The 13,524-nt window shown below is 39.4% G+C and overlaps 1 protein-coding gene across 2 annotated transcripts in view; it reads right to left on the bottom strand.

Annotated features, from left to right (window-relative positions):
• Positions 1 to 1,338: 1,338 nt before the first annotated feature.
• Positions 1,339 to 13,524, bottom strand: part of LOC116327039 (band 4.1-like protein 1) — a 136,984-nt gene continuing 124,798 nt past the window's right edge. For both annotated transcript variants that reach the window (XM_039612208.1, XM_039612209.1), the window contains 5 exons: positions 9,134 to 9,193; positions 7,646 to 7,741; positions 7,017 to 7,097; positions 6,807 to 6,923; positions 1,339 to 5,038 (listed from right to left, as the gene is read on the bottom strand). In XM_039612208.1, coding sequence (XP_039468142.1) covers positions 5,033 to 5,038; positions 6,807 to 6,923; positions 7,017 to 7,097; positions 7,646 to 7,741; positions 9,134 to 9,193 — 360 coding nt within the window. In that variant the 3' untranslated portion in view covers positions 1,339 to 5,032. The remainder of the gene's footprint in view (positions 5,039 to 6,806; positions 6,924 to 7,016; positions 7,098 to 7,645; positions 7,742 to 9,133; positions 9,194 to 13,524) is intronic.

The following is a 13,524-nucleotide window of genomic DNA, read 5'->3' as shown; positions in this document are numbered from 1 at the left end:
AATCACCACTTAACCTGACTTTGGACTGTAGGAGGAAGCCAGAGTCCCCAAAGGCACCAGGTGACCTTGACTGTTGAGCCTTCCTGCTTGCCACTGTACCAATCAAATACCAGTGACAAATAAACATGTATTTTGTAGAGGACTGCATAATAGTTATTCTTGACATACTTTACATGGACAAATTGATTTCACCTTCTAGCAGCGCTGACATAACTCTAAGCGGTATCCATTATTCATTCGTTATTTATTTTGAGTAAACTGTGCAGACCTAGATCCTTCAATTCTCATCATCCAACATGTTATTGTCGCTTAAATTCCAATTCTAATTATATTAGCCCTTAATGACAAAAAAAGTCTCCTCAAGTTGCTTTATATTAAATACTGGAGGTAAACACCCTCCAATAATACAAGGAAAACTCCAACAATCAAACAGCGCTAATGGGCAAGCACTTGGTGAAAGTGGAAAGGAAAAACTCCCTTTTAACAGGAAGAAACCTCCAGCAGAACCAGGCTCAGGGAGGAGCAGGGCCATCTGTTGTGACCAGTTGGGCGTGAGGGGAGGAACACAGGATAAAGACACGCTGTGGAAAAGAGCCAGAGATTAATAATAACTAATGATTAAATGCAGAGTCGTGTATAAAAACCACTAAAAGGTGGAGGCTCCGCCTCCCATCCTACTTTTAAATATGATAGGAACCACAAGTAAGCCAACAGTCTGAGAGCAACGTGCTCTATTGGGGTGATATGGTACTGATTAATCAATACCTGCACTGAAACCTTAATATAAATGTGCAAATGCCAGCTGGTGATATAAATCTATATTAAAGCTGGTAAAAAAAAAAAAAAAAACCCAAAAAACAAGGGGCACGGGGTGAATTAAGACATAAGTGGATTTCTGTAGCAGCAGTGATAGGCTCTGGTATGGGAAAAGCTAAAAATAAATAAATAAATAAATAAACCTGGGAAACAGACATAGTTATCTACCCATCATGGGCAATTAGAAAAAACAATCTGTGCAATAAGACTGTATGTGGGCAAAAAAAATCAAGAATTTTGACTTAATTGGCTTTCCATACCAGCAAAGGCTAAACTATTGTGACTTGTAAACAGGTAAACAATGTGAAGACATTGTGCAGATGTTTCGCAGACTAAAATATACTGATCGTGTTGAGCATGGTTCTTTGGTTTTAGAAATCCACTAGGTGGCACTAAGAGCACCCAGAAACCCACTGCAGTTCCTTTTTACTGCATGTACTGAATGTGGCCACAAGATGGCAATACAGTCCAAGGCTGTTTCCATCATATTCACTCCAGCAAGAATCCTTCACTACTCTGGTGTTACAAAAGAAGCCCTTTATTTCACAAGCTGAATTGTTAATGTATGGAAATATTCAAGCAACAGAAGGGGGAAAAAACAAACCAAACATTTCCTCAAGTTCAAATAGAAATCCCTCTCCCTTCATTACAGAATCAGAGACAGTGTTTGAATCATACTGAGACATTTATTTATGCATGTATGTTTTTTTTTCCATTTAGACTGAATGCAAATACAGCAAATACACACCACCAAGCACTAGGGGGATGTAGAGCAAAAGGCAGTGGAGACTTGGAGGTGGAGGCTTTACAGCAGAGCAGTTTGATGGTCTTCACAGAGGGAAAAAAAAAAACCTCACATCCGTGATCCATACTGTGCTGGTTTTCTAAAGTTAATGGGGCCAAAAACATTTGTCATCTCGTTGAGGACCAACATTTCAGATTCAGAGAGACTCCTTTTCTCGCTGCCTTCAAAGTCATATTCTTTACAAGACAGTAATTCGCTTTCGAGACAGCTCCTCTTCACCTTGGGTGGAGAGGAGAGGTCGTTCCTCCATCTGCCTCGTGGTGATTAAGAGCACTTTCAGGCGCGCACTGATAATTGCTCCCGCGGCTCTTAACATAAGGCACCCATTCGCGTGACATTTCTATTGCACTGATGTCCTTCGGGTTCTACTTACTGCCTCGTCCCTCACCTAAAAACACATCTCTGCTCCTGTCAGTTTCTACAAAGTGTACAGGCTAATACACAGAAGTACTGATATTTATATATAAATACAGGTCCTCCATCCTCCAACTCGCCACCTCGTTACACAGCTTCTCTCCCGATGCCTACAGTTGTTTCTTTTCCATCAGTAGTGTGTCCAAACCTACAGCAAAGACAGGCTTTTTTCCCCCAGCAGGTTACAGTACATGTGCTGCAAATCATTGCAAGCAAGAGCCTTCTCAACAGTCCAGTGTCATATGACCAGGTAAAATAAAACAGAGCAAAACAGAATATACAAATCATCAGTTTTCTCCTGTTTTCCACAGACACCACCAACAGCAGGTCAACGGGTTCAAATCAGGGCAATGGGAGGATTAGATGAAAAGGGCAACAAAGCCATGGTCACAAGTGTTGGAAATATTCCTTCGAATGTCATTTTACAACTCCGTGTTGTTGGTTTTGGTTACGCTTTGATACACATGACAGTTCACAGTTTTCTCCCTTTAGAGGACACAGGATAAGAAGAATGTCTGCTTATTGCAAATCTCACAAGCAGTGCGCGTCACTGCTTCAGGTAACAGTAGCACGAAAAGTTAACAGTGACAGCAGGGATACAGGCTAACAAGGGTCGGGCTCCGTTAGAGGGATTTGTATGTTTGACAGCTGATGCATAGTATAGTATTAAAGGTCACCCAGAATCTACGGATATACAATATGAGACAACCAGCACGCTGTGTGGGTGGAGGCCACTTAACGCATGACATACTATACGCTTTGTCTGTGATGCGAAACAGGGAGGAGCTCACTTTGACCACTCCTATAAATACAGACTCATAAACCATAACTTCAAAAAGTTAACCTGAAAACAAAACAAAAAAATTATAGCGAAAAAGTACCCTTGTTTATCTTGTGTCTTGAACTCTTCAGGCTGTGTCTGCAAACATGCGCGCACAATCCAAGAACCAGTCGCTATTTAAAGAGCTGCTATGATCAGTGGTTTTATATTATGAGCTAATCAAAAAAGAAACCTGACTCAGTAGTTTCCTTAGCATGTTAGCCCCTTTCAGCTCACTGTTTCAGCATGGTTTCCGCTGCTTTTAATATAAACCCTGGCGCTGCTACCGTCTAAACATGACCCTGCAGTCGAGGTTAGCAAAGTTAGCATAGTGGAGAATGTTACAACAAAACAAAATCCCTGAAGAAAAAAAGAAGAAAAGACATCAAACCAGCACTATAAGAGTGCCGACAGCGATTAAGTATTGGAATTGAATTTATAGCCTGGCAGAAAAAGAGCTACAAATGAATGCTAATTCTTAATAATCTGGCTGGATGCTTAAATGCTAACATTTTCATTATCACAGATGTCTAAACGCGAAACTAGACAGATAAGACTGTCGTCATGTCGCCATATCATGATTATTGTGGTAAAAAAAAAAAATCTTGATAGCAATATTATCTCAATAAGTGAAAAAAGTTTTGTCAATTTAAAGATGATAGCAATAATGCTATTGTTTACATTTTACCATAGCTGTTAAGTCAGAGCAGTGATTTTTTTGCAAAAAATAAAGTCAAAGTACAAAGTAGAGAGATGATGAAAGTCTAATTATAACTGTACAAATACACAAAAAAGAGCAATTACATGAATATTTATGCTGCTATAATATGCGCATTGCTAATGCTATATTAATATTTTTTAAATATCCCAGCTACCGCTAATACACGGTTATTACGATACCGCTAACATTGATTTCATAGTTTTGTAGTTTGGGCTTGTTATGGTCTTTAAACGTGGCCAACATTAGTAAATCACAGCTGGTGGCTGTGATGTCAACATTGACATTTTGCAGCCCAACTTTACAATCTGGAAAACAAGCTCTTAGTTTTGAGCCAGCTGATTACAGCTCTGTCAGGGAGAATTTACAGCATGTTCACACATAAAGGCTGAAATGTCCAAAAACACAAGAGTGTCAAACAAACTCCCAATTGAAGTCAGTAAAGCAAGTAAGAAAAAAAGAAGTAAATATATATCACAACTAGAATATTATTTATATTTAAAATTTCCTCTGAAAACCCTAAAACTGTGACCAGCATCTCTTTGTGTTGGTGGTGAGCCGACAGCAAAACAATAACAGTGAAGCTGGACAAGGACAGTGACGCTTGTGTGTTGATGACTGGGACCAGTTCCAGCTGTCCTCTGAATAGTCAGTACAGTCCGTCCACCATTCATTGGCCTCGTGTATTTTACACTTTCTCAACGGTCCTCATTCCCACTTCTCCAGGGTTGCAAAGGCGGACATGTTCATGTGTGGTTTTTTGTTTTGTTTTCATTCCCTCTGCTATTTTTAATTGAATCATGCAGATTATAATCTTCTGATATTATACATATTTCATAAACAAGCAAACACTGAACATAAATTAGATCCTCTATAGATAAAAATGTAAAAAGCTAATAAGACAGCAGTTGATTATACCGAAGGTGGCATGGCTAGGAGATGGCCAACAAGCAAAAAAGGCTGGCTCTTGCCACTTTGGCACCTTCCCATCCCTACCCATACTACCAGCATTGTCCCCATACTTTCTCCCACCCCTCCTTTTCTCTAATAATAACAGCAGCACGGGGTAGACGTGTGACCCTTAAACACAAACTGTGAGAGGTGACACCTCACTGGTTCAAACGAGCCAAAACATGTTACATTAAATAATATGGAAGAAATGTGTGAAATCTTCCAATCGAAGATTTTTCGTCTTTCCACTGGAGGGTGGAGGGCTGGGATCGGCCGGGACGGGATGGGAGGCCGGGTCGGATCAGAGGCCGAGTCACAGTTGGTACGTCTAAAGGGAAAGGAGTGGAGGTCTACTGCTTCGTGGAACGCAGTCTGTTGTCGTGTTGGTGTGTACACAGTGGGGTAGAAAGTCCTCTTATCGGGTTGGTGGCATACTGCAGGGTGGGGCAGGAGACACACAGCTGGAGGATCCTCTCCTGTCCCCCGTCTCAGGAGCCACCATGTTCAATCAGGACTGCAACCACATGACAACACATACATAAAAAGATGTTTCGTGCTCGTGAGCATGTACACATCTGTTTTTCTTCTCTTTCTGCTCATTTTTCTGGTCTTTTTAGTCATTTTGGGGTCTGCCTGCCATAGAGTTGCATTGCTTTGAAGTAATTCTGCACCTTTGTGGCCATTTCTCTTTGTAGTCATTTTGCATCCCTCGTTTTATGTCTGCACATATTAATTTTACATTTATAGTCATTTTTCTCATTTGTGGTCATTTAGGACCTCTTTGTAGTTGTTTTGCATTTTTTTGTGCCATGTGTTGTCATTCTACATTAATACACTAATTTTGCATCTTTGTAGGATTCGTCTCTCCTTTTTGTTCATTTAAGATGTCTTTATAATGGTTTTGTATCTTACTACATCCCAGAGAGCTGAGCCCTTTTTCCACGGAGAACGTTTTACAAACTGACTTTTTTGGTTCCAGAACAGCTGATCAGTGTTACTTCAATCAGCTGTGAGTTCAATCACCCTCAGTCCATGTGAGTAGAGAAAGAACACCATTATCAATGGCACTACAACACCAGGATTCACTATAGCATTTATTAAGTATTTTTATCCAGTCATGGCAGAAATAATTTATGAGTTTGACAGAAAATAATCTACTTTAGTGTTCCCAAGTATAACCATTTATAACTTCATCTAATATTAGCCTTCACTGATAGATGATGCCTCTCATCTGTATAGCACAGAGCAAGAGTTAAATAATAGTATCAAATTTAACAAAAAAAAAAAAACATCTATTCTAGTTCCATTTGTTTGATAATGTTCTGCATCTTTTGTAGGCGTCGGGTTTATTACTCTTTTCTTCTCAATTAATATTTATTGTATAGTTAGATGTTTTGTATCTGTTTGCAATATCTTTCTTTCTGTTGGTTGACAATTTGCATCCCTATTTTAGTGTTTCTCATGGTTATTATGCACATCATTTAGCAGTCGATGTATGTCTTTCTATGTCTTTTTGTACATAATTTGCATCCCTTTGTAGTACTTTTGCATTTTTTGGTAGATTTTTCTGCAACAGTAGAAGTGCTTTGTAGTCACCCTGTCTCAATATAGCTATTTTCACTCTTTTTTGTCATTTTGAATCACTTCATATCACTTTATGTGTCTTTCTGTCATATTTGCATCTTACATTTCTAACTTCTTGCCTCCCTTTGTAGTGTTTTGGCATCTCTTTTTAGTTATTTTAACAGTGCCTTGAATTTTATTTTTCTCTTTAGTAATTTGGAACCGTTTTCATTTTGTTTTCATTTCTCCTTTGTAATGTGTGTGCATCTTTGGCATGTCTAAACCACTTTGTATCTTCTTGGTCATTTGGTCTGAATCTGTAGTTGCATTATTATGTAGGTACTTGTCATTTCTTTAAGATAATTTTTCATCCTTCTATAGTCCCGTTACGTCTTTACAATAATTTTTTAATATATAGTTATTGTCATTTGGCATCCCTCTGTAATCATCTCTTATCTCCTTTGTAGTTATTTTGTATCTCATTTTGATGTCTAGTTGCTTTATTTCTCTCGACAGTCATTTCCCAGCTGTTTATAATTGTTTTGCATTTCTTTGGATTAGCTTTGCACCTTAGTGGCCCTCTGTACTTGTTCTGTTTTTGTAATCATTTGGTTAACTTTCCAACAAAAAACTTTGAGTCTAAGCATAGGCTCTGTGCCTGTCAAGTGCTTGAAGTAATCCTTAAAAAGTACAGAGTTTTTGTAACAAGAGATATTTACCTCTGCTTTCTGTTGTAGCTCCTCAGTGGGCGACTCTGTTTCCCTGATAACCACTGCTTTTGTCACCAGCATGTCAGGATGCTGCTGCTTTGCCTCTTGGATTGCCATGGCAAGTGCCTGGGGACATAAAAACCATCAACACAGGTGTCGTAACCCTCTCATCCGAACTCCCAGTGCTTTGCGAGGGTTTCTGTGAACAGTGTCTCTCACCTGATGTTGGTCCACATCATCATCTCCTGTGATTATAATCCTCTTCTCGATCCTGGTCTCTGAGTAGCCTCCTTTCACAGTCTGTTGAATACAGAAAGAAGGAAATTTAATGAATCATATAAAATGACACAAAAGAAAAAGCAGCAGTGTGTTGTTATTGTAGTCTATTTTATCCATGTCCTCCTTCCAAAAATCTCTCTCCAATTTACACAGATCCATTCAGTTTATTTAGTTAGCTTTTTTAACTTTGAAGTGATATAAAACTGGCCTCCTGTAAAACTAAATGTGTGTTAATGCACTAAAAGTCTTGATGACGTGGAAACACACTGAATCATGTTGTCTAACAGTGATTCAGTCCTAATAGAGCTGCAGGGAATAATGATTTGTGTTATTAGTATTCATGTAAAGCCTATCAGAGTCGATCACCTTATCAAAATATATTGTTAACATATTAAATACATTTTCCTGTTATTAATTAAGAAGTTAATAAGTTAGGAAAAGAACAATGATATATTTGATCTTCTAGTCCAATGTATCTATAAGGACGGGTAACACAGACAAAGATGTGATGGCGCTGACCTAATGCTTCGGCCATCAAACTGTAACCATAGGAACTCACGAAGTGTTACCTTGGTAACTTGCGTCGTGGTTGCTGAGGTGACGCTCTCAGCAGTGATGGTCAGCGGGGACACAACGGACTCTCTCCCCTGGGTGCTGGCTTTTACCTGCAGCACAGTCATTAGAGAGCAGTTACACACAAATGGACGGAGCCAACGGCAAAAACATGCTTGGACACAACGTGTACCGCTCTGCCAGCCTTGGGGGGTCTCGGCCTCCTGGGATGTAAATCAGAGATCTGAAATCTGTTAACCGTTATCAGAGTTTCTGTGCACCAGATGCCCTGGTCAACAAAACTCTCTTTAACAGCTGTTGGTAATAATACAAGCCACTGATAATGCTGATGTGTGCAGCAACAATTTGCTTTCTCTGTGTTGTAAAAAAATATATTCACTAACAGCTGTTCTTGTAATGTTTTTCACTTAGAAGTACATTCTTTGCGCCTAATAAACCAGTGAGTCTCATCATAGTGGACTGTGCATAACAACAAAAATCAGCTCCACTGTCTTGAATGACAGTTGGCAACGGCAGTCCTTGTTCTGCTCTGCAACGCCGCTGCACCTGCTGCAGGTACTCCAGCAATTAGATTTCCAGAGCAGAACTTAAAGTTGCTAGCTGTAGCCACACCAGTAAGAAAGAATGAGATGGGATGTGTCAATGGTAACCAATTAGCAACAACTGAACTTTCAAAATAAGAGCCAGAAAATTGTTCACTAGTACACTGATCACATTTTTTACGCCAATGAACAAAAAATTTGCACAATATACTCGCATGGCTTGTAAAGTCAAGGGGACAATAAACACAACTGTTAGTTCTATTAATGAACTCTAATGTTTTTAGCCAGCTATGGGTATTTCAGTGTCGTGAGGCATTTCAGTCAGTTTCTGTCTCTGCTGGACGATGACCGCACATAGAGTACACACAGCCAGGATGATGTTAACAAACCAGGGTAGTGGAGGGCACCCCGATTTGAAATATATCTGTGTATGTGTCAAATACTCTCTGTCTCTCTTCATTTACACCTACTACAGAACTTAGCCATCTTTGAAATGTCTGTTTAAACAATTTAGCATGAAGCTTAAATGTAATAATAATAAGGTTCGTTTCATCACAAGTGGGACATGCTTATTGGTCACATAGCCTTGAGTAGTTGTTTTGGTACTTGGCCACATATTTAAAACATCAAGCAAAACTCTAAGTCCAGCATTTTCAGGACTTTGACTTGGACAGAAATATAATGAGCATAAAGAAAAATCAGCTATCACTGCTGGTACAATGTAAATGTTGGAATCAGCAGACTATATTACAAAAAAACACGTGAATGTGGTCCTGCAAACAGCTGCCTCGTGTAACAATATTCATTTCGACAGTCGTTCAGCAAGATATGAAAGTTCAACGCAAGAAGAGAGGAAATCAGTGGACAAATCGCTAGGGTTTCTCACTGTGGACACACACACACATGCGTACTGTCACTTTGTTCCTCATCAAAGATACTTACAGGAGAGCCATTTTCTTTGACGGCAGCAGGAGCCTCCTGTGGGCTGACGACTCCATAGTTCTGAAAAAGAGGAAATGGACCTTATTAACAGTCTTTAAGGAGCTTTTTAAATACAATCTGTGATCATACAAAGAAGCATTAGTGCATATTTAAAATAGAATGGTGTGGTTTTGTTCTCTGCTAATTGTAGTGGATTTAACATTGCATTTTGAGGAGTTTGATTTTACTTCCTTTTTCATAGAGTTTACATTTCAGTTTTTCATGTTTATATTTTAAACATGAAATTCAGATTTTTCTGATTATCAGTTTGATGTCTGGCATGGGTCCAGCTTATTTTGGTTGTTTTTAATCACATCATTGTGAGTTATTTCACAAATTCATGTCAAACACATTCGTACAAAGGTCTGGAGTACTCTTGCTTCAAAGAAATCTTAATGAAGCATCCAGGACACTTCATTATGATGTTGTTTTGAAAACCTACTGCCAGTCAAACTACAAAAAGAAACAACAAAGTCTTGGCTAAAAAGTATCTTTTTAGTATATTATAGAGCAGGGGTGGGCAACTCCAGGCCTCGCGGGCCGGTGTCCTGCAGGTTTTAGATCTCACCCTGGGTCAACACACCTGAATCACATGATTAGTTCATTATGAGGCCTCTGGAGAACCTCAAAACATGTTGAAGAGGTCATTTAGCCATTTAAATCAGCTGTGTTGGTTCAAGGACACATCTAAAACCTGCAGGACACCGGCCCTCGAGGCCTGGAGTTGCCCAGCCCTGTTATAGAGACAACATATATATGATGAAATGAGGCCGTTCACACAGCAAACACACTAAAGCAGGAACTTAATGGTCATATTCAAAAACCTGAATTAAGGCTGCTCCTCAGTTAATGACAATGCCAGGGCTGAACCTCCACAGCAGACATTTTGGCATATAATCATAACATCATAACAGGACAAGCGGCTATAAACCAACATAATGAGCACCGTCACTGAGCTGCTTCATGGTGTCTGCTGGCTCCATGTCACTGCTGTTTGGGCAATTTATTCTAATTTGTTTCACCTGTTTTTCCTGTCGAGTCAAAAAGTCTGCAGTGAAAAAGACCTGCTGTTAATGCTGTCTTACTGTCTTTATTTATTTATGTCATTAGATACAGTGAAAGCAATCTAAAGCACATCACACGTGTCTGCTGGTGAAGTTCTGCTGTTTATCTCTGTGACGCACTAAACTGACTCGTTAAAAAGTCTCACTTTAAAGAAAGTGATGAAGGCTGATTTACTGCTCCATCAAATCCAAGTCAACACGGTTTACCTTTAACCAACAGTGTTTGTGCTGACAGCATCCATTTCATCATGGATATACACAAGGTAATATATAGAAATAGGAACACTGTACACCCCTGTACTCAAACAGTACATATGGATACAGTAAAGGTAATATAAAAATAGATTTAAGTACAGCAGTGTCCTCAGAAACAACTATTGTTTTGGCTTTTTAGCAATAATAACTATTTTGTGCAGGACTTTTGCATAAATGGTGAAGTTTTTCACTCTTATATGCAAAATCCTTCAGTTACCAGATATTTGAGGGATTTTATTAAGTGTACAACGGTTCAATGGGACTTCAAAGTGAGCTTTTCATGAGCCTTCATTCTTCATTCGAGGGCATCTCTTGGTAGAATTGCTAGTGTGTTCAAGATTATTGTCTCACTGGAAGGTCTCACTCCTTTTGAAGGTCAGCTCAGGTAAATTACAATGTCTTCCAGCAGAATTTTTAGATGAATCAGCAAGCAGCTAAATGCTAGCTGCCCAGTCCTTGATGTCACCAAAGTGACGATATTTTCCATCACCATATATGGATGCCATGAGAAGCAAGTGGTTACATAAAAATCAAAATTTGATTCATGTATCTAGTAGATTGTTCAAAAAGAACAGCAAACACATTCTTCCCGGGAACCTCCCAGTCCCGTCGAATAATTCTTTGTGCCACAGAAAGTGGCCATGCGAGTACAACACACTCATGATGAAGTCATGTTGGTGTGCATGGTGTACTATCCTGCTGGAAGCAGCCATCAGAAGATGTGGACGTGGCCAGCAAAAATACTCCAGTAGCCATCACACTACCACCAGCAACTGTTCATACAAGGCAGGTTGTATCCATGCTTTCGTGTGGTTTACACTAAATTATGACCTGCAGACCAGGCAACACTCTTTTAGTGTCCAATTTTAGTGAGCCTTTGGAAAATGTAGTTTCCTGTTCTTAGCCGATTAAAGTGGCACTTGGTGTGATCTTCTGCTGCTGTAGCCCATCTTCTTCAAGGTTTGATGTGTTGTGCATCCACAACACATGACTGGCTATTTGAGCCATTGTTCCCTTTTTATCAGACATCAACAAAGCTATTTTGTGTAGAGAGCTGCCGTTTATTGGATAGTTTCTCTCTTTTGGACCTTTCACTGTAAACCCCAGAGATGGTGGTGCAGGAAAATCTAAGCAGATCAGTAGTTTCTGAAATACTCAACAATCATGCCACATTCAGAGTCACTTAAATCACCAGACAGTCAAGATGCTAACCTTGTCATCTTGACCATGTTTGTATGCCTAAATGCACTGAGTTGCTGCTATGTGATTGGCTGATTATATATTTGCATTAGCAAGCAGTGGAAGAGGTGTACCTATTAAAGTGTGAGTGTATATACAACCTGTTTGTAGCAGCAGACACATAAACCAAGAGTTTACTCAGAAAACAGTCTCCTCTTTGGTGTCATTTACTGGAATGGAAGTATAACCCACCAGCAGGAGTTTTTTTTACGCTTAAATAATTAATTTATATATATTTTAAATCTTTTTATATCCCTAATGAGACTCATGGGCACCCACAATTAACACATTTCTCTAGATTTTGTCATTATGGCACTTCAGTAACAGAGAGAACGTTAGATTAGATAAGCTTACTGACATCAAGGTTGAATATTTGTTACCTAAACTGGAATATGAGATTTACTTTATGATGGTGTCCTAACTATAGCTTTATATCCAAAGTTTTGCATGTGACTGATTTGTTTTTATTTCTTTAAAATGTGAAAAATGACAAGTTTGCTTTTGTGTGTCATTCATTTCCATTATTGTTCTGCTTTAAAGAGGCTGCTGGTGTATTTTCATGACTATACATGATGAACTGTTTGTGAAAGCAAAATAAATTGTCCTACAGTGTGCTGTGGGTGCTTTGCAGACAGCTGGAACGGAGCAGCTGCTGAGCCTTTGTGCTTTTGTTTAGAGCCCAAGTTCAACAGACAAAGCATGTCTCCCTCTGCTGGCTGTGCAGTGTCACTGCTGAGGATCTGTATCTGCCCACGAATGACGTCAGTCCCCAGTTTGCCTGAGACGCATACATGCACACTCTGCATGTGGCTTTCTCTGACATCTTTGAAAATGTGACTCAACGCTGATGTGGCACTTCAAAGGTACCCTCTCTACATCATTGCCTGAGTTCATCCACACTATTAGCTGAATGGCTAAAGAGCCCAGCAATGATTACATTTTAATAAGGCTCCTGTGGGACAGCCAGCCGGCACTCAAATCTCTGCCTCCGGAGATGAATGGGATTCGCACCTGCTTTCATCATCCTCATTAATACACTGTCAATACTTTAATCACTTCATAATGATGCTATTATTCCATCCGTGTCTGGGGAATATGGCCATCATGTCACTGCAGCTCAAAGAAGATGCTTCTTCCTCTAATCAAGCTCTGTACAAATAAGAAAGTCACTTTGATGGCGACTGATGGAACTGATCTTCATTTCCTCTTTCTGCCAGTCCCGTAGCCCTAATTCTTTAGCACTCACCTATAAGTATTTAAAGTACTCATCATATTCAACCCAACATTTCCTAAAGAAGTTTTAAAAAAGTAAATACTTTGTCAATTTGGGAAAACAGACCTTCATCTTGTTGATGAGTTAGAGGAATAGATAGCAAGCCAAGCTCAGTCTAGAGCTTTCAGGCACATCCAAAGCCCAGTATCTAACATGTTATAAGTTAAAGCTGTGCAAATAAATAAGTGTAAAGCCAACAGCACCTTCCATGCTGACTGGCATGGAGGTTCTTGTAAAAAAAACAAACCCTAAAATTGTACATTTTAAAGCAAAGATTTTTACACTTTAGAGGTGCAGGACGATGGATTATGCTGCTTTGTACAGAGTCAGGACTAACCATAAGCCAACAGTCTATTGGCTGTAGCTTTGGTGTTGTTTAAGGCCAAAGTCACACTGGCATAATGACTGACTGGCAATCACTCATCAATCACAGGGCGCTAGAAATAAGTAAACAGTTGCTAAAACTCACTGTTTAATCGACTTCTAAAGCCCAGTCACATACGCCTAGTGGCTCTCAGTGA

Source organism: Oreochromis aureus, linkage group 5 (assembly GCF_013358895.1).
Source record: "Oreochromis aureus strain Israel breed Guangdong linkage group 5, ZZ_aureus, whole genome shotgun sequence".
Classification (NCBI taxonomy): domain Eukaryota; kingdom Metazoa; phylum Chordata; class Actinopteri; order Cichliformes; family Cichlidae; genus Oreochromis; species Oreochromis aureus.
Note: the sequence above shows the minus strand (reverse complement) of the source record. Positions and strands in the feature narration are given on the sequence as shown.